Source organism: Aquarana catesbeiana, linkage group LG09 (assembly GCF_042186555.1).
Source record: "Aquarana catesbeiana isolate 2022-GZ linkage group LG09, ASM4218655v1, whole genome shotgun sequence".
NCBI classification, from domain to species: domain Eukaryota; kingdom Metazoa; phylum Chordata; class Amphibia; order Anura; family Ranidae; genus Aquarana; species Aquarana catesbeiana.
Genome location: NC_133332.1, coordinates 804,421 through 830,675, shown reverse-complemented (window position 1 = coordinate 830,675; position 26,255 = coordinate 804,421). Strand labels below are relative to the sequence as shown.

The window sequence follows — 26,255 nt, the reverse complement described above, 5'->3', positions numbered from 1 at the left end:
ACAAAGCCCCTCCCTCTAGTCAGAGGTGGCCATGCTAGTCCGAGACTAACCGCTAAATGAATGGAATGGGAAAAGAGGGAGGAGTGGAGGTCCTTTAAGAGTTCTTCTGCCGGATATTGTTGAGGTCCAGCATGCAGTGTGGGATGGTAAGAACGCAATGTCTAAGGTGGAGGAGGGGTATAAATGTAGAGTAGGCGGGGCACAGAGGTCTTGTGGTGGGAAGCTGGGGGTGAGAGGTCCCTCAGCCTATCTGTGGCCCAATCACAGCAGCCCGTGTTCTGCGACAAGGGGCATCACCTTGTCTTTCCTCCTGACTGATCTCTCCCAACCCTTATCCTGTGTCATAGCAGAAGGGGAGGAGTCTGATCCCAGACTGGTGACCCCACAATATACAAATACCGGATTGGTGACCCCACAATATACAAATACCGGACTGGTGACCCCACAATATATAAATACCGGACTGGAGACCCCACAATATATAAATACCGGACTGGTGACCCACAATATACAAATACCGGACTGGTGACCCCACAATATACAAATACCGGACTGGTGACCCCACAATATATAAATACTGGACTGGTGACCCCACAATATACAAATACCGGACTGGTGACCCCACAATATACAAATACCGGACTGGTAACCCCACAATATACAAATACCGGACTGGTGACCCCACAATATATAAATACCGGACTGGTGACCCCACAATATATAAATACCGGACTGGTGACCCCACAATATAGAAATACCGGACTGGTGACCCCACAATATAGAAATACCGGACTGGTGACCCCACAATATATAAATACCGGACTGGTGACCCCACAATATACAAATACCGGACTGGTGACCCCACAATATACAAATACCGGACTGGTGACCCCACAATATACAAATACCGGACTGGTGACCCCACAATATACAAATACCGGACTGGTGACCCCACAATATACAAATACCGGACTGGTGACCCCACAATAGGGATAAAACTTTTTCGCAGAAGAGAGTTTAATAAGACTCGTGGCCACTCATTATAATTAGAAGAAAAGAGGTTTAACCTTAAACTATGTAGAGGGTTCTTTACTGTAAGAGCGGTAAGGATGTGGAATTCCCTTCCACAGGTGGTGGTCTCAGCGGGGAGCATTGATAGCTTCAAGAAACTATTAGATAATCACATGAATGACCACAATATACAGGGATATATAATGTAATATGACATATAATCACACAACATACAGAGATATATAATGTAATATGACATATAATCACACAACATACAGAGATATATAATGTAATATGACATATAATCACACAACATACAGAGATATATAATGTAATATGACATATAATCACACAACATACAGAGATATATAATGTAATATGACATATAATCACACAACATACAGGATATATAATGTAATATGACATATAATCACATAACATACAGGATATATAATGTAATATGACATATAATCACACAACATACAGAGATATATAATGTAATAGTGATATATAATCACACAACATACAGAGATATATAATGTAATATGACATATAATCACACAACATACAGAGATATATAATGTAATATGACATATAATCACACAACATACAGGGATATATAATGTAATATGACATATAATCACACAACATACAGAGATATATAATGTAATATGACATATAATCACACAACATACAGAGATATATAATGTAATATGACATATAATCACACAACATACAGGATATATAATGTAATATGACATATAATCACACAACATACAGGATATACAATGTAATATGACATATAATCACACAACATACAGGATATATAATGTAATACTGACATATAATCACACAACATACAGAGATATATAATGTAATATGACATATAATCACACAACATACAGAGATATATAATGTAATATGACATATAATCACACAACATACAGAGATATATAATGTAATATGACATATAATCACACAACATACAGGATATATAATGTAATATGACATATAATCACACAACATACAGGATATATAATGTAATATGACATATAATCACACAACATACAGAGATATATAATGTAATATGACATATAATCACACAACATACAGAGATATATAATGTAATATGACATATAATCACACAACATACAGGATATATAATGTAATATGACATATAATCACACAACATACAGAGATATATAATGTAATATGACATATAATCACACAACATACAGAGATATATAATGTAATATGACATATAATCACACAACATACAGAGATATATAATGTAATATGACATATAATCACACAACATACAGAGATATATAATGTAATATGACATATAATCACACAACATACAGAGATATATAATGTAATATGACATATAATCACACAACATACAGGATATATAATGTAATATGACATATAATCACACAACATACAGGGATATATAATGTAATATGACATATAATCACACAACATACAGGATATATAATGTAATACTGACATATAATCACACAACATACAGAGATATACAATGTAATATGACATATAATCACACAACATACAGAGATATATAATGTAATATGACATATAATCACACAACATACAGAGATATATAATGTAATATGACATATAATCACACAACATACAGAGATATATAATGTAATATGACATATAATCATACAACATACAGGATATACAATGTAATATGACATATAATCACACAACATACAGGATATATAATGTAATACTGACATATAATCACACAACATACAGAGATATATAATGTAATATGACATATAATCACACAACATACAGAGATATATAATGTAATATGACATATAATCACACAACATACAGAGATATATAATGTAATATGACATATAATCACACAACATACAGAGATATATAATGTAATATGACATATAATCACACAACATACAGAGATATATAATGTAATATGACATATAATCACACAACATACAGAGATATATAATGTAATATGACATATAATCACACAACATACAGGATATATAATGTAATATGACATATAATCACACAACATACAGAGATATATAATGTAATATGACATATAATCACACAACATACAGAGATATATAATGTAATATGACATATAATCACACAACATACAGGATATATAATGTAATATGACATATAATCACACAACATACAGGGATATATAATGTAATATGACATATAATCACACAACATACAGGATATATAATGTAATACTGACATATAATCACACAACATACAGAGATATATAATGTAATATGACATATAATCACACAACATACAGAGATATATAATGTAATATGACATATAATCACACAACATACAGGATATATAATGTAATATGACATATAATCACACAACATACAGAGATATATAATGTAATATGACATATAATCACACAACATACAGAGATATATAATGTAATATGACATATAATCACACAACATACAGAGATATATAATGTAATATGACATATAATCACACAACATACAGAGATATATAATGTAATATGACATATAATCACACAACATACAGAGATATATAATGTAATATGACATATAATCACACAACATACAGAGATATATAATGTAATATGACATATAATCACACAACATACAGAGATATATAATGTAATATGACATATAATCACACAACATACAGAGATATATAATGTAATATGACATATAATCACACAACATACAGAGATATATAATGTAATATGACATATAATCACACAACATACAGGATATATAATGTAATATGACATATAATCACACAACATACAGAGATATATAATGTAATATGACATATAATCACACAACATACAGAGATATATAATGTAATATGACATATAATCACACAACATACAGAGATATATAATATAATATGACATATAATCACACAACATACAGGATATATAATGTAATATGACATATAATCACACAACATACAGAGATATATAATGTAATATGACATATAATCACACAACATACAGAGATATATAATGTAATACTGACATATAATCACACAACATACAGAGATATATAATGTAATATGACATATAATCACACAACATACAGAGATATATAATGTAATATGACATATAATCACACAACATACAGAGATATATAATGTAATACTGACATATAATCACACAACATACAGAGATATATAATGTAATATGACATATAATCACACAACATACAGAGATATATAATGTAATATGACATATAATCACACAACATACAGAGATATATAATGTAATATGACATATAATCACACAACATACAGAGATATATAATGTAATATGACATATAATCACACAACATACAGGATATATAATGTAATATGACATATAATCACACAACATACAGAGATATATAATGTAATAGTGATATATAATCACACAACATACAGAGATATATAATGTAATATGACATATAATCACACAACATACAGAGATATATAATGTAATAGTGATATATAATCACACAACATACAGAGATATATAATGTAATAGTGATATATAATCACACAACATACAGAGATATATAATGTAATATGACATATAATCACACAACATACAGAGATATATAATGTAATATGACATATAATCACACAACATACAGGGATATATAATGTAATATGACATATAATCACACAACATACAGGATATATAATGTAATATGACATATAATCACACAACATACAGAGATATATAATGTAATATGACATATAATCACACAACATACAGAGATATATAATGTAATATGACATATAATCACACAACATACAGGATATATAATGTAATATGACATATAATCACACAACATACAGAGATATATAATGTAATATGACATATAATCACACAACATACAGAGATATATAATGTAATATGACATATAATCACACAACATACAGGGATATATAATGTAATATGACATATAATCACACAACATACAGGATATATAATGTAATATGACATATAATCACACAACATACAGAGATATATAATGTAATATGATATATAATCACACAACATACAGAGATATATAATGTAATATGACATATAATCACACAACATACAGAGATATATAATGTAATATGACATATAATCACACAACATACAGAGATATATAATGTAATAGTGATATATAATCACACACGGGTTGGACTTTCTATATTCTCAGTAATAATTCTGGAGTTTTGGTTCCTAAATCTCGCGGTTTCGGGTCATGAAGCGGGACAATGAGGGATGATCGCCATTCTCACGGATCGCACAGCGCAGTATAAATCACGGAGTGGTGAGAATACGGCGAGCCCCCGGCGGACGCTCCCATCTGGTGCGGAATTAATTTGCGTTGGATTTGTAATAATTGAGGATCTGATGATGAAATAATTGGGACATCTGGAATTGCTGTACGGCGGGGGAGGGGATCACTTCATTGTATTGCGGTGAAGGGAAATTTACTTTGTATTTTGAGGGAATTTTTATTTATTTTATACATTTTTCATTTAAACAAAATACATTTAAAAAAATGGAGAAAAAGGAATGATTCTATATAATAAAATATTTCCCCCCCTCCCCCCCAGATCCGACATTCGGTGATTTCTTATCATTAATAAATGTTAAAGTTCTTTGCAGGTTTCAGAAAAATCCTCATCCAAAAAAAATGGATTCCTCAAAGTATCCATAAAACTTCGATCGCCCCGCCCATCTATAAATAGGATATCCATTGTGTATAAATTTTATATCCATATTCCAAGTATTGATCGAATAATATTATATCAAATGTCCTTCACACACCGAGATCGACATTCAAAAGACAAACAGACCCAACTTATATTACACATGAGAGGGGAGGGACCCAGAGGAGGGGGGAGGGACCCAGAGGGGGCGGGGACCCAGAGGAGTGGGGAGGGACCCAGAAGAGGGGAGGGACCAAGAGGGGGCGGGGACCCAGAGGAGGGGAGGGACCCAGAGGGGGTGGGGACCCAGAGGAGGGGAAGAGACCCAGAGGAGGGGGGAGGGACCCAGAGGAGGTGAGGGACCCAGAGGGGGCGGGGACACAGAGGAGGGGGAGGGACCCAGAGGGGGCAGGGACCCAGAGCAGGGGGAGGGAGCCAGAGGAGGGGGGAGGGACCCAGAGGAGGGGGAGGGAGCCAGAGGAGGGGGGAGGGACCCGGAGGAGGGGAAGGGAGCCAGAGGGAGCGGGGACCCAGAGGAGGGGGAGGGACCCAGAGGAGGGAAGGGACCCAGGAGGGGCGGGGACCCAGAGGAGGGGGGAGGGATCCAGAGGGGGGACCCAGAGGAGGGGGGACCCAGAAGAGGGGAGGGACCCAGAGGGGGCGGGGACCCAGAGGAGGGGGGAGGGACCCAGAGGAGGGGGAGGGAGCCAGAGGAGGGGGGAGGGACCCAGAGAAGGGGAGGGACCCAGAGGGGGCGGGGACCCAGAGGAGGGGGAGGGACCCAGAGGAGGGGGGAGGAAGCCAGAGGAGGGGGAGGGACCCAGAGGAGGGGGAGGGAGCAAAAGGGGGCAAGGACCCAGAGGAGGAGGAGGGAGCCAGAGGGGGCAAGGACACAGAGGGGGGAGGGACCCAGAGGAGGGGAGGGACCCAGAGGAGGGGGAGGGACCCAGAGGAGGGGAGGGACCCAGAGGGGGCGGGAACCCAGAGGAGGGGAAGGGACCCAGAGGAGGGGAGGAACCCAGAGGAAGGGGAGGGACCCAGAGGAGGGGGGAGGAACCCAGAGGAGGGGGGAGGGATCCAGAGGGGGGGACCCAAAGGAGGGGGGACCCAGAGGAGGGGAGGGACCCAGAGGGGGCAGGGACCCAGAGGAGGGGGGAGGGACCCAGAGGAGGGGAGGGACCCAGAGGGGGCGGGGACCCAGAGGAGGGGAGGGGACCCAGAGGGGGCGGGGACCCAGAGGAGGGGAGGGACCCAGAGGAGGGGAGGGACCCAGAGGGGGCGGGGACCCAGACGAGGGAGGAGGGACCCAGAGGGGGGGACCCAGAGGAGGGGAGGGACCCAGAGCGGGGGAGGGACCCAGAGGGGGCAGGGACCAAGAGGAGGGGAGGGACCCAGAGGAGGGGAGGGACCTAGAGGGGGCAGGGACCAAGAGGAGGGGAGGGATCCAGAGGGAGGTGGGGACCCAGAGGAGGGGAGGGACCCAGAGGAGGGGGAGGGACCCAGAGGAGAGGAGGGACCCAGAGGATGAGGGACCCAGAGGGGGGCGGGGACCCAGAGGAGGGGAGGGGACCCAGAGGGGGCGGGGACCCAGAGGAGGGGAGGGACCCAGAGGGGGAGGGACCCAGAGGGAGGCGGGGACCCAGAGGGGAGAGGGACCCAGAGGAGGGGGGACCCAGATGCGGGGGAGGGTCCCAGAGGAGGGGGAGGGACCCAGAGGAGAGGGAGGGACCCAGAGGAGAGGGAGGGACCCAGAAGAGGGGGAGGGACCCGGAGGGAGGCAGGGACCCAGAGGGGGGAGGGACCCAGAGGAGGGGGAGGGACCCAGAGGGGGCGGGGACCCAGAGGGGGAGTAGGGATCGCACATCCCCCGTCTCGCACACCCATTCTGTCATTGAGGGGTCTGTTGCTTTCTGACAATTTCTGGCTATAACCGCCCACACCACAGTGAGCTCGTGTCTTAAAATATCTTTTTTTTTATCGATTTTATTGAACCAGGAATAATTGATCGCTCAGAATCAGATATATCTGGTTCTGGATTTTGTCATTTTCTCATGTATGATAAAAATCTTTGACCAGAATAATACCAAATGTGAGACTTTGTACCGGTTGGAGGGAATTTTTATCTTAAGCTACTTTCAGACTGGGGCATTGGGGGCGTTAGTTTTTGTGCAGGTTTTCGGCCATTAGCGGGAGAAAAAGGGTTAAAACCGCCCGCAAAGCACCACAAAGTGGTGCTATGCCAGAGGTTCGACGGCGCTGCCCATTGATTTCAATGGGCAGGGGCAGTGGAGGAGGGGCGGCAGAGGAGGGGCGGCAGAGGTCCCTCCCCCCCAGTGTGAAAGGGCTTTTAGAGAAGGAGGTGAAACAAAGTAACAATTCAACGCAAAGCACAGCCAATCAGGTGCAAGGAAACATGAGAAAAGCAGGATGCTTACTCGAACACGATTGGATGACTGAAGTCAGCATCACTTCACCTCATTTACACGAGAAGGTGTGTCTGAGCGCATGAGGGGGGAGGGGTTTCTGCGTTCACACGTGTCATGTATAGAAATAAATGGCCTGCCCAACGCAAGGAAACACATAAAAAGTAATGCAGTGACTCCAGTGTACCCAGTGACTCCAGTGTACCCAGTGACTCCAGTGCACCCAGTGACTCCAGTGCTCCCAGTGACTCCAGTGCTCCCAGTGACTCCAGTGCACCCAGTGACTCCAGTGTACCAGTGACTCCAGTGTACCAGTGACTCCAGTGTACCAGTGACTCCAGTGACTCCAGTATAAACAGTGACTCCAGTGCACCCAGTGACTCCAGTGCTCCCAGTGACTCCAGTGCTCCCAGTGACACCAGTGTACTCAGTGACTCCAGTGCTCCCAGTGACTCCAGTGCTCCCAGTGACACCAGTGTACTCAGTGACTCCAGTGCTCCCAGTGACTCCAGTGTACCCAGTGACTCCAGTGCTCCCAGTGACTCCAGTGTACCAGTGACTCCAGTGTACCAGTGACTCCAGTGACTCCAGTATAAACAGTGACTCCAGTGCACCCAGTGACTCCAGTGCTCCCAGTGACTCCAGTGCTCCCAGTGACACCAGTGTACTCAGTGACTCCAGTGCTCCCAGTGACTCCAGTGTACCCAGTGACTCCAGTGCTCCCAGTGACTCCAGTGTACCAGTGACTCCAGTGTACCAGTGACTCCAGTGACTCCAGTATAAACAGTGACTCCAGTGCACCCAGTGACTCCAGTGCTCCCAGTGACTCCAGTGCTCCCAGTGACACCAGTGTACTCAGTGACTCCAGTGCTCCCAGTGACTCCAGTGTACCCAGTGACTCCAGTGCTCCCAGTGACTCCAGTGTACCAGTGACTCCAGTGTACCAGTGACTCCAGTGACTCCAGTATAAACAGTGACTCCAGTGCACCCAGTGACTCCAGTGCTCCCAGTGACTCCAGTGCTCCCAGTGACACCAGTGTACTCAGTGACTCCAGAGCTCCCAGTGACTCCAGTGTACCCAGTGACTCCAGTGCTCCCAGTGACTCCAGTGTACCAGTGACTCCAGTGTACCAGTGACTCCAGTGACTCCAGTATAAACAGTGACTCCAGTGCACCCAGTGACTCCAGTGCTCCCAGTGACTCCAGTGCTCCCAGTGACACCAGTGTACTCAGTGACTCCAGTGCTCCCAGTGACTCCAGTGTACCCAGTGACACCAGTGCTCCCAGTGACTCCAGTGTACTCAGTGACTCCAGTGCTCCCAGTGACTCCAGTGCTCCCAGTGACTCCAGTGTACCAGTGACTCCAGTGTACCAGTGACTCCAGTGTACCAGTGACTCCAGTGACTCCAGTATAAACAGTGACTCCAGTGTACCCAATGACTCCAGTGCTCCCAGTGACTCCAGTGCTCCCAGTGACTCCAGTGCACCCAGTGACTCCCGTGTACCCAGTGACTCCAGTGCTCCCAGTGACTCCAGTGTACCCAGTGACTCCAGTGCTCCCAGTGACTCCAGTGACTCCAGTGCACCCAGTGACTCCAGTGTACCCAGTGACTCCAGTGCACCCAGTTATTCCAGTGCTCCCAATGACTCCAGTGCTCCCAGTGACTCCAGTGTACCCAGTGACTCCAGTGCACCCAGTGATTCCAGTGCTCCCAGTGACTCCAGTGCACCGAGTGTACCCAGTGACTCCAGTGTACCCAGTGACTCCAGTGCACCGAGTGTACCCAGTGACTCCAGTGTTCTCAGTGACTCCAGTATACCCAGTGACTCCATTGCTCCCAGTGACTCCAGTGCTCCCAGTGACTCCACTGCTCCCAGTGACTCCAGTATACCCAGTGACTCCAGTGCTCCCAGTGACTCCAGTGCTCCCAGTGACTCCAGTGACTCCAGTGCTCCCAGTGACTCCAGTGTACCGAGTGACTCCAGTGCACCCAGTGATTCCAGTGCTCCCAGTGACTCCAGTGCTCCCAGTGACTCCAGTGTACCCAGTGACTCCAGTACACCCAGTGACTCCAGTGCTCCCAGAGACTCCAGTGCTCCCAGTGACTCCAGTGTACCCAGTGACTCCAGTATACCCAGTGACTCCAGTGCTCCCAGTGACTCCAGTGCACCCAGTGACTCCAGTGCACCCAGTGACTCCAGTGTACCCAGTGACTCCAGTGCTCCCAGTGACTCCAGTGCTCCCAGTGACTCCAGTGTACCCAGTGGCTCCAGTGCTCCTAGTGACTCCAGTGCACCCAGTGACTCCAGTGTACCCAGTGACTCCAGTGTACCCAGTGACTCCAGTACTCCCAGTGACTCCAGTGCTCCCAGTGACTCCAGTGTACCCAGTGACTCCAGTGCTCCCAGTGACTCCAGTGTCTCGAGGGGGCTCCCAGTGACTCCAATGTATCCAGTGACTCCAGTGACCCAGTGACTCCAGTGCACCCAGTGACTCCAGTGTACCCAGTGACTCCAGTGCTCCCAGTGACTCCAGTGCACAGAGTGTAACCAGTGACTCCAGTGTACCCAGTGACTCCAGTGCACCCAGTGAGTCCAGTTTACCCAGTGACTCCAGTGCACCCAGTAAGTCCATTTCACCCAGGGACTCCAGTGTACCCAGTGACTCCAGTGCACCGAGTGTACCCAGTGATTCCAGTGTACCCAGTGACTCCAGTGCACCCAGTAACTCCAGTGCACCCAGTGACTCCAGTGTACCCAGTGACTCCATTTTACACTGTGACTCCATTGCTCCCAGTGACTCCATTGCTCCCAGTGAATCCAGTGCTCCCAGTGACTCCAGTGTACCCAGTGACTCCAGTGCTCCCAGTGACTCCAGTGCTCCCAGTGACTCCAGTGACTCCAGTGCTCCCAGTGACTCCAGTGTACCCAGTGACTCCAGTGCACCCAGTGATTCCAGGGCACCCAGTGATTCCAGTGCTCCCAGTGATTCCAGTGCTCCCAGTGACTCCAGTGCTCCCAATGACTCCAGTGCTCCCAGTGACTCCAGGGCACCCAGTGATTCCAGTGCTCCCAGTGACTCCAGTGCACCTAGTGACTCCAGTGCTTCCAGTGACTCCCGTGCTCCCAGTGACTCCAGTGTACCCAGTGACTCCAGGGCACCCAGTGACTCCAGTGTACCCAGTGACTCCAGCGCTCCCAGTGACTCCAGTGCACAGAGTGTACACAGTGTCTCCAGTGTACCCAGTGACTCCAGTGCACCGAGTGTACCCTGTGACTCCAGTGTACCCAGTGACTCCAGTGCACCCAGTGACTCCAGTGCATCCAGTGATTCCAGTGTACCCAGTGACTCCAGTGCACCCAGTAACTCCAGTATACCCAGTGACTCCAGTGCACCCAGTGACTCCAGTATACCCAGTGACTCCAGTGCTCCCAGTGACTCCAGTGTACCCAGTGACTCCATTGCTCCCAGTGACTCCAGTGCTCCCAGTGACTCCAGTGCTCCCAGTGACTCCAGTATACCCAGTGACTCCAGTGCTCCCAGTGACTCCAGTGCTCCCAGTGACTCCAGTGTACCCAGTGACTCCAGGGCACCCAGTGACTCCAGTGTACCCAGTGACTCCAGCGCTCCCAGTGACTCCAGTGCACAGAGTGTACACAGTGTCTCCAGTGTACCCAGTGACTCCAGTGCTCCGAGTGTACCCTGTGACTCCAGTGTACCCAGTGACTCCAGTGCACCCAGTGACTCCAGTGCATCCAGTGATTCCAGTGTACCCAGTGACTCCAGTGCACCCAGTAACTCCAGTATACCCAGTGACTCCAGTGCACCCAGTGACTCCAGTATACCCAGTGACTCCAGTGCTCCCAGTGACTCCAGTGTACCCAGTGACTCCAGTACACCCAGTGACTCCAGTGCTCCCAGAGACTCCAGTGCTCCCAGTGACTCCAGTGTACCCAGTGACTCCAGTATACCCAGTGACTCCAGTGCTCCCAGTGACTCCAGTGCACCCAGTGACTCCAGTGCACCCAGTGACTCCAGTGTACCCAGTGACTCCAGTGCTCCCAGTGACTCCAGTGCTCCCAGTGACTCCAGTGTACCCAGTGGCTCCAGTGCTCCTAGTGACTCCAGTGCACCCAGTGACTCCAGTGTACCCAGTGACTCCAGTGTACCCAGTGACTCCAGTACTCCCAGTGACTCCAGTGCTCCCAGTGACTTCAGTGTACCCAGTGACTCCAGTGCTCCCAGTGACTCCAGTGTCTCGAGGGTGCTCCCAGTGACTCCAATGTATCCAGTGACTCCAGTGACCCAGTGACTCCAGTGCACCCAGTGACTCCAGTGTACCCAGTGACTCCAGTGCTCCCAGTGACTCCAGTGCACAGAGTGTAACCAGTGACTCCAGTGTACCCAGTGACTCCAGTGCACCCAGTGACTCCAGTTTACCCAGTGACTCCAGTGCACCCAGTAAGTCCAGTTCACCCAGGGACTCCAGTGTACCCAGTGACTCCAGTGCACCGAGTGTACCCAGTGATTCCAGTGTACCCAGTGACTCCAGTGCACCCAGTAACTCCAGTGCACCCAGTGACTCCAGTGTACCCAGTGACTCCATTGTACACAGTGACTCCATTGCTCCCAGTGACTCCATTGCTCCCAGTGAATCCAGTGCTCCCAGTGACTCCAGTGTACCCAGTGACTCCAGTGCTCCCAGTGACTCCAGTGCTCCCAGTGACTCCAGTGACTCCAGTGCTCCCAGTGACTCCAGTGTACCCAGTGACTCCAGTGCACCCAGTGATTCCAGGGCACCCAGTGATTCCAGTGCTCCCAGTGATTCCAGTGCTCCCAGTGACTCCAGTGCTCCCAGTGACTCCAGTGCTCCCAGTGACTCCAGTGTACCCAGTGACTCCAGTATAAACAGTGACTCCAGTGCTCCCAGTGACTCCAGTGCTCCCAGTGACTCCAGTATACCCAGTGACTCCAGTATACCCAGTGACTCCAGTGCACCCAGTGACTCCAGTATACCCAGTGACTCCAGTGCACCCAGTGACTCCAGTGCTCCCAGTGACTCCACTATACCCAGTGACTCCAGTATATCCAGTGACTCAAGTGCACCCAGTGACTCCAGTATACCCAGTGACTCCAGTGCACCCAGTGACTCCAGTGCTCCCAGTAACTCCAGTATACCCAGTGACTCCAGTATACCCAGTGACTCCAGTGCTCCCAGTGACTCCAGTGACTCCAGTGACTCCAGTGCTCCCAGTGACTCCAGTGCTCCCAGTGACTCCAGTGCTCCCAGTGACTCCAGTATACCCAGTGACTCCAGTATACCCAGTGACTCCAGTGCACCCAGTGACTCCAGTATACCCAGTGACTCCAGTGCACCCAGTGACTCCAGTGCTCCCAGTGACTCCAGTATACCCAGTGACTCCAGTATACCCAGTGACTCCAGTGCTCCCAGTGACTCCAGTGACTCCATTGACTCCAGTGCTCCCAGTGACTCCAATGACTCCAGTGACTCCAGTGCTCCCAGTGACTCCAGTGCTCACAGTGACTCCAGTGTACCCATCAACTCCAGTGCTGCCAGTGACTCCAGTGTACCCAGTGACTCCAGTGACCCCAGTGACTCCAATGACTCCAGTGACTCCAGTGCTCCCAGTGACTCCAGTGCTCCCAGTGACTCCAGTGTACCCATCAACTCCAGTGCTGCCAGTGACTCCAGTGTACCCAGTGACTCCAGTGACCCCAGTGACTCCAGTGTACCCAGTGTCTCCAGTGTACCCAGTGTCTCCAGTGTACCCAGTGACTCCAGTGTACCCAGTGACTCCAGTGCTCCCAGTGACTCCAGTGTAACCAGTGACTCCAGTGCTCCCAGTGACTCCAGTGCTCCCAGTGACTCCAGTGTACCGAGTGACTCCAGTGCTCCCAGTGACTCCAGTGTACCCAGTGACTAGAGTGCTCCCAGTGACTCCAGTGCTCCCAGTGACTCCAGTGCTCCCAGTGACTCCAGTGTATCCAGTGACTCCAGTGACTCCAGTGTACCCAGTGACTCCAGTGCTCCCAGTGACTCCAGTGCTCCCAGTGACACCAGTGCTCCCAGTGACTCCAGTGCACCCAGTGACTCCAGTGTTCCCAGTGACTCCAGTGCTCCCAGTGACTCCAGTGCTCCCAGTGACTCCAGTGTACCCAGTGACTCCAGTGCTCCCAGTGACTCCAGTGACTCCAGTGACTCCAGTGTACCCAGTGACTCCAGTGCTCCCAGTGACTCCAGTGACTCCAGTGCTCCCAGTGACTCCAGTGCTCCCAGTGGCTCCAGTGTACCCAGCAACTCCAGTGCTCCCAGTGACTCCAGTGTACCCAGTGACTCCAGTGACCCCAGTGACTCCAGTATAAACAGTGACTCCAGTGCTCCCAGTGACTCCAGTGTACCCAGTGACTCCAGTGCTCCCAGTGACTCCAGTGACTCCAGTGCTCCCAGTGACTCCAGTGCTCCCAGTGACTCCAGTGTACCCAGTGACTCCAGTGTACCCAGTGACTCCAGTATAAACTGTGACTCCAGTGCTCCCAGTGACTCCAGTGTACCCAGTGACTCCAGTGCTCCCAGTGACTCCAGTGTACTCAGTGACTCCAGTGCTCCCAGTGACTCCAGTGCTCCCAGTGACTCCAGTGTACCCAGTGACTCCAGTATAAACAGTGACTCCAGTGCTCCCAGTGACTCCAGTGCTCCCAGTGACTCCAGTATACCCAGTGACTCCAGTATACCCAGTGACTCCAGTGCACCCAGTGACTCCAGTATACCCAGTGACTCCAGTGCACCCAGTGACTCCAGTGCTCCCAGTGACTCCAGTATACCCAGTGACTCCAGTATACCCAGTGACTCCAGTGCACCCAGTGACTCCAGTATACCCAGTGACTCCAGTGCACCCAGTGACTCCAGTGCTCCCAGTGAGTCCAGTATACCCAGTGACTCCAGTATACCCAGTGACTCCAGTGCTCCCAGTGACTCCAGTGACTCCAGTGAATCCAGTGCTCCCAGTGACTCCAGTGCTCCCAGTGACTCCAGTATACCCAGTGACTCCAGTATACCCAGTGACTCCAGTGCACCCAGTGACTCCAGTATACCCAGTGACTCCAGTGCACCCAGTGACTCCAGTGCTCCCAGTGACTCCAGTATACCCAGTGACTCCATTATACCCAGTGACTCCAGTGCTCCCAGTGACTCCAGTGACTCCAGTGCTCCCAGTGACTCCAGTGACTCCAGTGACTCCAGTGCTCCCAGTGACTCCAGTGCTCCCAGTGACTCCAGTGTACCCATCAACTCCAGTGCTGCCAGTGACTCCAGTGTACCCAGTGACTCCAGTGACCCCAGTGACTCCAGTGTACCCAGTGTCTCCAGTGTACCCAGTGACTCCAGTGTACCCAGTGACTCCAGTGCTCCCAGTGACTCCAGTGTACCCATCAACTCCAGTGCTGCCAGTGACTCCAGTGTACCCAGTGACTCCAGTGACCCCAGTGACTCCAGTGACCCCAGTGACTCCAGTGTACCCAGTGACTCCAGTGTAACCAGTGACTCCAGTGCTCCCAGTGACTCCAGTATACCCAGTGACTCCAGTGCACCCAGTGACTCCAGTGCTCCCAGTGAGTCCAGTATACCCAGTGACTCCAGTATACCCAGTGACTCCAGTGCTCCCAGTGACTCCAGTGACTCCAGTGAATCCAGTGCTCCCAGTGACTCCAGTGCTCCCAGTGACTCCAGTATACCCAGTGACTCCAGTATACCCAGTGACTCCAGTGCACCCAGTGACTCCAGTATACCCAGTGACTCCAGTGCACCCAGTGACTCCAGTGCTCCCAGTGACTCCAGTATACCCAGTGACTCCATTATACCCAGTGACTCCAGTGCTCCCAGTGACTCCAGTGACTCCAGTGCTCCCAGTGACTCCAGTGACTCCAGTGACTCCAGTGCTCCCAGTGACTCCAGTGCTCCCAGTGACTCCAGTGTACCCATCAACTCCAGTGCTGCCAGTGACTCCAGTGTACCCAGTGACTCCAGTGACCCCAGTGACTCCAGTGTACCCAGTGTCTCCAGTGTACCCAGTGACTCCAGTGTACCCAGTGACTCCAGTGCTCCCAGTGACTCCAGTGTACCCATCAACTCCAGTGCTGCCAGTGACTCCAGTGTACCCAGTGACTCCAGTGACCCCAGTGACTCCAGTGACCCCAGTGACTCCAGTGTACCCAGTGACTCCAGTGTAACCAGTGACTCCAGTGCTCCCAGTGACTCCAGTGCTCCCAGTGACTCCAGTGTACCGAGTGACTCCAGTGCTCCCAGTGACTCCAGTGTACCCAGTGACTAGAGTGCTCCCAGTGACTCCAGTGCTCCCAGTGACTCCAGTGCTCCCAGTGACTCCAGTGTATCCAGTGACTCCAGTGACTCCAGTGTACCCAGTGACTCCAGTGCTCCCAGTGACTCCAGTGCTCCCAGTGACACCAGTGCTCCCAGTGACTCCAGTGCACCCAGTGACTCCAGTGCTCCCAGTGACTCCAGTGCTCCCAGTGACTCCAGTGCTCCCAGTGACTCCAGTGTACCCAGTGACTCCAGTGCTCCCAGTGACTCCAGTGACTCCAGTGCTCCCAGTGAATCCAGTGCTCCCAGTGACTCCAGTGACCCCAGTGACTCCAGTGCACCCAGTGGCTCCAGTGTACCCAGCAACTCCAGTGCTCCCAGTGACTCCAGTGTACCCAGTGACTCCAGTGACCCCAGTGACTCCAGTATACACAGTGACTCCAGTGCACTCAGTGTCTCCAGTGTACCCAGTGACTCCAGTGTACACAGTGACTCCAGTGCTCCCAGTGACTCCAGTGTACCCAGTGACTCCAGTGCTCCCAGTGATTCCAGTGTACCCAATGACTCCAGTGCTCCCAGTGACTCCAGTGTACCCAGTGACTCCAGTGTACCCAGTGACTCCAGTGCTCCCAGTGACTCCAATGCTCCCATGAACCCCAGTGCTCCCAGTGACACCAGTGTACCCAGTGATTCCAGTGCTCCCAGTGACTCCAGTGCTCCCAGTGACTCCAGTGTACCCAGTGACTGCAGTGCTCCCAGTGACTCCAGTGCACCCAGTGACTCCAGTGTACCCAGTGACTCCAGTGCACTCAGTGACTCCAGTGTACCCAGTGAGTCCAGTGCACCCAGTGACTCCAGTGCACCCAGTGACTCCAGTGTACCCATTGACTCCAGTGCACCCAGTAACTCCAGTATACCCAGTGACTCCAGTGCTCCCAGTGACTCCAGTGTACCCAGTGACTCCAGTGCTCCCAGTGACTCCAGTGTACTCAGTGAATCCAGTGTACCCAGTGACTCCAGTGCTCCCAGTGACTCCAGTGTACCCAGTGACTCCAGTGCTCCCAGTGACTCCAGTGTACCCAATGACTCCAGTGCTACCAGTGACTCCAGTGCTCCCAGTGACTCCAGTGCTTCCAGTGACTCCAGTGCACCCAGTGACTCCAGTGCTCCCAGTGACTCCAGTGTACCCAATGACTCCAGTGCTCCCAGTGACTCCAGTGCTCCCAGTGACTCCAGTGCACCCAGTGACTCCCGTGTACCCAGTGACTCCAGTGCTCCCAGTGACCCCAGTGTACCCAGTGACTCCAGTGCTCCCAGTGACTCCAGTGACTCCAGTGCACCCAGTGACTCCAGTGTACCCAGTGACTCCAGTGCACCCAGTGACTCCAGTGTACCCAGTGACTCCAGTGCACCCAGTTATTCCAGTGCTCCCAATGACTCCAGTGCTCCCAGTGACTCCAGTGTACCCAGTGACTCCAGTGCACCCAGTGATTCCAGTGCTCCCAGTGACTCCAGTGCACCCAGTGACTCCAGTGCACCCAGTGACTCCAGTGCACCGAGTGTACCCAGTGACTCCAGTGTACCCAGTGACTCCAGTGCACCGAGTGTACCCAGTGACTCCAGTGTTCCCAGTGACTCCATTGTAAACAGTGACTCCATTGCTCCCAGTGACTCCAGTGCTCCCAGTGACTCCAGTGCTCCCAGTGACTCCAGTATACCCAGTGACTCCAGTGCTCCCAGTGACTCCAGTGTACCCAGTGACTCCAGTGCTCCCAGTGACTCCAGTGCTCCCAGTAACTCCAGTGACTCCAGTGCTCCCAGTGACTCCAGTGTACCCAGTGACTCCAGTGCACCCAGTGACTCCAAGGCACCCAGTGATTCCAGTGCTCCCAGTGATTCCAGTGCTCCCAGTGACTCCAGTGCTCCCAGTGACTCCAGTGTACCCAGTGACTCCAGGGCACCCAGTGATTCCAGTGCTCCCAGTGACTCCAGTGCACCTAGTGACTCCAGTGCTTCCAGTGACTCCAGTGCTCCCAGTGACTCCAGTGTACCCAGTGACTCCAGGGCACCCAGTGACTCCAGTGCTCCCAGTGACTCCAGTGCTCCCAGTGACTCCAGTGTACCCAGTGACTCCAGCGCTCCCAGTGACTCCAGTGCACTGAGTGTACCCTGTGACTCCAGTGTACCCAGTGACTCCAGTGCACCCAGTGACTCCAGTGCACTCACTGACTCCAGTGTACCCAGTGACTCCAGTGCACCCAGTGACTCCAGTGCACCCAGTGATTCCAGTGTACCCAGTGACTCCAGTGCACCCAGTAACTCCAGTATACCCAGTGACTCCAGTGCACCCAGTGACTCCAGTATACCCAGTGACTCCAGTGCTCCCAGTGACTCCAGTGTACCCAGTGACTCCAGTGCTCCCAGTGACTCCAGTGTACCCAATGACTCCAGTGCTCCCAGTGACTCCAGTGCTCCCAGTAACTCCAGTGCTCCCAGTGACTCCAGTATTCACAGTGACTCCAGTGTACCCAGTGACTCCAGTATATCCAGTGACTCCAGTGCTCCCAGTGACTCCAGTGCTCCCAGTGTCTCCAGTGTACCGAGTGACTCCAGTGCTCCCAGTGACTCCAGTGTACCCAGTGACTCCAGTGCTCCCAGTGACTCCAGTGCTCCCAGTGATTCCAGTGTACCCAGTGACTCCAGTGACTTCAGTATAAACAGTGACTCCAGTGTACCCAGTGACTCCAGTGCTCCCAGTGACTCCAGTGCTCCCAGTGACACCAGTGCTCAAAGTGACTCCAGTGCACCCAGTGACTCCAGTGTACCCAGTGACTCCAGTGCTCCCAGTGACTACAGTGACTCCAGTGACTCCAGTGCTCCCAGTGACTCCAGTGCTCCCAGTGACTCCAGTGACCCCAGTGACTCCAGTGCACCCAGTGTCTCCAGTGTACCCAGCAACTCCAGTGCTCCCAGTGACTCCAGTGTACCCAGTGACTCCAGTGACCCAAGTGACTCCAGTATACACAGTGACTCCAGTGCTCCCAGTGACCCCAGTGTACCCAATGACTCCAGTGCTCCCAGTGATTCCAGTGTACCCAATGACTCCAGTGCTCCCAGTGACTCCAGTGCACCCAGTGCTCCCAGTGACTCCAGTCCTCCCAGTGACTCCCGTGCAACGTGACTCCCGTGCACCCAGTGACTCCCGTGCACCCAGTGACTCCAGTATACCCAGTGACCCCAGTGCACCCAGTGACTCCAGTGCACCCAGTGACTCCAGTATACCCAGTGACTCCAGTGCACCCAGTGACTCCAGTGCACCCAGTGACTCCAGTGCTCCCAGTGACTCCAGTGCACCCAGTGACTCCAGTGCTCCCAGTGACTCCAGTGCACCCAGTGACTCCAGTGCTCCCAGTGACTCCAGTGCACCCAGTGACTCCAGTGCTCCCAGTGACTCCAGTGCACCCAGTGACTCCAGTGTACCCTCCTAATATCCCCCTGCTGCCCCCCTACCCTCAGGTACCCTCGACTGCCCCGCATACCCCGGACTGCCCCCCTCTTAGTGGATCCGCCCCCTCCCCCCTCCATGATGCACACTGGCCTAACTAAAAAAGGAATCTTTTCTTATAGTATATTTTATTCCTGAACATAAAGATATAAACCAATAAAACTTGATATTCCCTTCCCTCTGACCATTCCTAATATACAGGCGATGCCCATCCAGCCCCTCCTCCACCATTGTCGCTGATCTCATTCTCAGCTGTCGCTCTCCTTGCGTTGGTAATTGGATAATTATGATCCGTCGCGGGGCAGGAAGAGCTCCGATTACCTCCAAACTGGAGAAAATTAGCGCTGATTAAAGCCTTTCCCGCACGCAGCGCTCCAGGTGAACTCAGCTCCTTGATTGGCGTTCCGTGAATCTGGCAGCCATGACGGTTGGATGGGACAGAGAGCTGGGAGGTTGTAATTAAATGCTGACAACCAATTATTTCCAGCTTGTCTCCTCACATCTGCGCCAACGTGCGTCCGCCATGCCGCACCGCACATGTCAGGATCAATAACGCCGCCACATGAATGACAGCCAATCGTCCTTCACAGAAAACATGGAGGCCCCAAATTAGAGGAGATTGTAACCGGCCGCAATCCGACGGCATGATCGCCTTTCACCGACAATTATGCGGTTTGGCATTTAAAAGGAAGTTTATTGCCAAAATGATCCGAGATGAGGAAACAATTCATCTCTGCACCCCACCTGGGAATGTCTGAGGAACTGGGGTCACTGTACATCACAAGGACTGTAAATGTCCCCTCTGGGGTCACCGTACATCACAAGGACTGTATATGTCCCCTCCGGGGTCACCGTACATCACAAGGACTGCATATGACCCCCCGGGGTCACTGTACATCACAAGGAGTGTAAATGGCCCCCCCGGGGTCACCGTACATCACAAGGACTGTATATGTCCCCTCCGGGGTCACCGTACATCACAAGGACTGCATATGACCCCCCGGGGTCACTGTACATCACAAGGACTGTATATGTCCCCCCAGGGTCACCGTATATCACAAGGACTGTATACGTCCCCTCTGGGGTCACCATACATCACAAGGACTGCATATGACCCCCCGGGGTCACTGTACATCACAAGGACTGTATATGTCCCCCCCGGGGTCACCGTACATCAAAAGGACTGTAAATGTCCCCCCCAGGGTCACCATACATCACAAGGACTGTATATGTCCCCTCCGGGGTCACTGTACATCACAAGGACTTTATATGTCCCCCTGGGGTCACCGTACATCACAAGGACTGCATATGACCCCCCGGGGTCACCGTACATCACAAGGACTGTATATGTCCCCCCCGGGGTGACCGTACAACACAAGGGCTGTATATGTCCCCTCCGGGGTCACCATACATCACAAGGACTGTATATGTCCCCCCCGGGGTGACCGTACAACACAAGGGCTGTATATGTCCCCTCCGGGGTCACCGAACATCACAAGGACTGTATATGTCCCCCCCCGGGGTGACCGTACAACACAAGGGCTGTATATGTCCCCTCCGGGGTCACCATACATCACAAGGACTGTATGTGTCCCCCCCGGGGTCACCGTACATCACAAGGACTGTATATGTCCCCCGGGGTCACCGTACATCACAAGGACTCTATATGTCCCCCCCGGGGTCACCATACATGACAAGGATTGTATATGTCCCCCGGGGTCACCGTACATCACAAGGACTCTATATGCCCCCCCGGGGTCACCGAACAACACAAGGGCTGTATATGTCCCCTCCGGGGTCACCGTACATCACAAGGACTGTATGTGTCCCCCCCAGGGTCACCGTACATCACAAGGACTGTAAATGTCCCCCCGGGGTCACCGTACATCACAAGGACTCTATATGTCCCCCCCGGGGTCACCGAACATCACAAGGACTGTATATGTCCCCCCCCGGGGTCACCGTACATCACAAGGACTGTATATGTCCCTCCCGGGGTCACCGTACATCACAAGGACTGTATATGTCTCCCCGGGGTCACCGTACATCACAAGGACTGTATATGACCCCCTCGGGGTCACCATACATCAGGAGGATTGTATATGACCCCCGGGGTTACCGTACATCACAAGGACTGTATATGTCCCCCCGGGGTCACCGTACATCACAAGTACTGTAAATGTCCCCCCGGGGTCCCTGTACATCACAAGGACTGTATATGACCCCCGGGGTCACCGTGCATCACAAGGACTGTATATGTCCCCCCGGGGTCACCGTACATGACAAGGACTGTATATGACCCCCCGGGGTCACCGTGCATCACAAGGACTGTATATGTCCCCCCGGGGTCACCGTACATCACAAGGACTGTATATGTCCCCCCGGGGTCACCATACATCACAAGGACTGTATATGTCCCCCCGGGGTCACCGTACATCACAAGGACTGTATATCTTCCCCTGGAGTAACCGTACATCGCAAGGACTGTATATGTCCCCCCCTGGGGTCACCGTACATCAAAAGGACTGTAAATGTCCCCCCGGAGTCACCGTACATCACAAGGACTGTATATGTCCCCCCCGGGGTCACCGTACATCACAAGGACTGTACATGTCCCCCCGGGGTCACCGTACATCACAAGGACTGTATATTTCCCCCCCAGGGTCACCATACATCACAAGGACTGTATAAGTCCCCCCCGGGGTCACCGTACATGACAAGGACTGTATATGACCCCCCCGGGGTCACCGTACATCACAAGGACTGTATATGTCCCCCCCCGGGGTCACCGTACATCACAAGGACTGTATATGTCCCCCCGGGGTCACCGTACATCACAAGGACTGTATATCTTCCCCTGGAGTCACCGTACATCGCAAGGACTGTATATGTCCCCCCCGGGGTCACCGTACATCACAAGGACTGTAAATGTCCCCCCAGAGTCACCGTACATCACAAGGACTGTATATGTCCCCCCGGGGTCACCGTACATCACAAGGACTGTATATGTCCCCCCCCCGGGGTCACTGTACATCACAAGGACTGTATATGTCCCCCCGGGGTCACCGTACATCAAGAGGACTGTATATGTCCCCCCCAGGGTCAACATACATCACAAGAGCTGTATATGTCCCCCCCAGGGTCACCGTACATCACAAGGACTGTATAAGTCCCCCCGGGGTCACCGTACATCACAAGGACTGTATATGTGCCCCCGGGGTCACTGTACATGTCCCCCCCGGGGTCACTGTACATCACAAGGACTGTATATGTACCCCCGGGGTCACCGTACATCACAAGGACTGTATATGTCCCCCCCGGGGTCACAGTACATCACAAGGACTGTATATGTCCCCCCTGGGGTCACTGTACATCACAAGGACTGTATATGACCCCGGGGTCACCGTACATCACAAGGACTGTATATGTTCCCCCGGGGTCACCGGACATCACAAGGACTGTATATGTCCCCCCCGTGGTCTCCGTACATCACAAGGACTATATACGTCCCCCCGGGGTCACCATTCATCACAAAGACTGTATATGCTCCATCTGGGTCACTGTACATCACAAGGACTGTATATGCTCCATCTGGGTCACTGTACATCACAAGGACTGTATATGTCCCCCCGGGGTCACCGTACATCACAAGGACTGTATATGTCCCCCCCGGGGTTACCGTACATCACAAGGACTGTATATGACCACCCGGGGTCACCGTACATCACAAGGACTGTATATGACCCCCCTGGGGTCACCGTACATCACAAGGACTGTATATGTCCACCTGGGGTCACCGTGCATCACAAGGACTGTATACGTCCCCCTCAGGGTAACCGTACATCACAAGGACTGTATATGTCCCTCCCAGGGTCACCATACATCACAAGGACTGTATATGACCCCGGGGTCACTATACATCACAAGGAATGTATATGTCCACCTTGGGGTCAACCTACATCACAAGGACTGTATATTACCCTGGGGTCACCGTACATCACAAGGACTGTATATGTCCCCCCGGGGTCACCGTACATCACAAGGACTGTATACATCCCCCCGGGGTCACCGTACATCACAAGGATTGTATATGACTCCCAGGGTCACTGTACATCACAAGGACTGTATATGTCCCCTTGGGGTCACCGTACATCACAAGGACTTTATATGGTCAATCGGGGACACCGTACATCACAAGGACTGTATATGTCCCCCCGGGGTCACCGTACATCACAAGGACTATATACGTCCCCCCGGGGTCACCATTTATCACAAAGACTGTATATGGTCCATCGGGGTCACCGTACATCACAAGGACTGTATATGCTCCATCTGGGTCACTGTACATCACAAGGACTGTATATGACCCCGGGGTCACCGTACATCACAAGGACTGTATATGTTCCCCCGGGGTCACCGTACATCACAAGGACTGTATATGACCCCGGGGTCACTGGACATCACAAGGACTATATACGTCCCCCTGGGGTCACCATTCATCACAAAGACTGTATATGGTCCATCGGGGTCACTGTACATCACAAGGACTGTATATGCTCTATCTGGGTCACTGTACATCACAAGGACTGTATATGGTCCATCGGGGTCACCGTACATCACAAGGAATGTATATGTCCCCCCGGGGTCACCGTACATCACAAGGACTGTATATGTGCCCCCGGGGTCACTGTACATGTCCCCCCCGGGTCACTGTACATCACAAGGACTGTATATGTACCCCCGGGGTCACCGTACATCACAAGGACTGTATATGTCCCCCCCGGGGTCACAGTACATCACAAGGACTGTATATGTCCCCCCTGGGGTCACTGTACATCACAAGGACTGTATATGACCCCGGGGTCACCGTACATCACAAGGACTGTATATGTTCCCCCGGGGTCACCGGACATCACAAGGACTGTATATGTCCCCCCCGTGGTCTCCGTACATCACAAGGACTATATACGTCCCCCCGGGGTCACCATTCATCACAAAGACTGTATATGGTCCATCGGGGTCACCGTACATCACAAAGACTGTATATGCTCCATCTGGGTCACTGTACATCACAAGGACTGTATATGCTCCATCTGGGTCACTGTACATCACAAGGACTGTATATGTCCCCCCGGGGTCACCGTACATCACAAGGACTGTATATGACCCCCCTGGGGTCACCGTACATCACAAGGACTGTATATGTCCACCTGGGGTCACCGTGCATCACAAGGACTGTATACGTCCCCCTCAGGGTAACCGTACATCACAAGGACTGTATATGTCCCTCCCAGGGTCACCATACATCACAAGGACTGTATATGACCCCGGGGTCACTATACATCACAAGGAATGTATATGTCCACCTTGGGGTCAACCTACATCACAAGGACTGTATATTACCCTGGGGTCACCGTACATCACAAGGACTGTATATGTCCCCCCGGGGTCACCGTACATCACAAGGTCTGTATATGACTCCCAGGGTCACTGTACATCACAAGGACTGTATATGTCCCCTTGGGGTCACCGTACATCACAAGGACTTTATATGGTCAATCGGGGACACCGTACATCACAAGGACTGTATATGTCCCCCCGGGGTCACCGTACATCACAAGGACTATATACGTCCCCCCGGGGTCACCATTTATCACAAAGACTGTATATGGTCCATCGGGGTCACCGTACATCACAAGGACTGTATATGCTCCATCTGGGTCACTGTACATCACAAGGACTGTATATGACCCCGGGGTCACCGTACATCACAAGGACTGTATATGTTCCCCCGGGGTCACCGTACATCACAAGGACTGTATATGACCCCGGGGTCACTGGACATCACAAGGACTATATACGTCCCCCTGGGGTCACCATTCATCACAAAGACTGTATATGGTCCATCGGGGTCACTGTACATCACAAGGACTGTATATGCTCTATCTGGGTCACTGTACATCACAAGGACTGTATATGGTCCATCGGGGTCACCGTACATCACAAGGAATGTATATGACCCCCCGGGGTCACCATACATCACAAGGACTGTATATGTCCCCCCGGGGTCACCGTACATCACAAGGACTGTATATGTCCCCCCGGGGTTACCGTACATCACAAGGACTGTATATGACCACCCGGGGTCACCGTACATCACAAGGACTGTATATGACCCCCCTGGGGTCACCGTACATCACAAGGACTGTATATGTCCACCTGGGGTCACCGTGCATCACAAGGACT

At 50.8% G+C, this 26,255-nt stretch overlaps 1 protein-coding gene across 1 annotated transcript in view; it reads right to left on the bottom strand.

The window, feature by feature from the left end:
* The window catches only part of LOC141107346 (uncharacterized), a 103,025-nt gene that overhangs the window by 67,876 nt on the left and 8,894 nt on the right, over nt 1–26,255 (bottom strand). Inside the window, exons 2-5 of the mRNA XM_073598034.1 lie at nt 16,170–17,166; nt 14,364–15,923; nt 13,359–13,877; nt 9,671–10,362 (exon numbers count right to left, since the gene is read on the bottom strand). Coding sequence (XP_073454135.1) covers nt 9,671–10,362; nt 13,359–13,877; nt 14,364–15,923; nt 16,170–17,166 — 3,768 coding nt within the window. The remainder of the gene's footprint in view (nt 1–9,670; nt 10,363–13,358; nt 13,878–14,363; nt 15,924–16,169; nt 17,167–26,255) is intronic.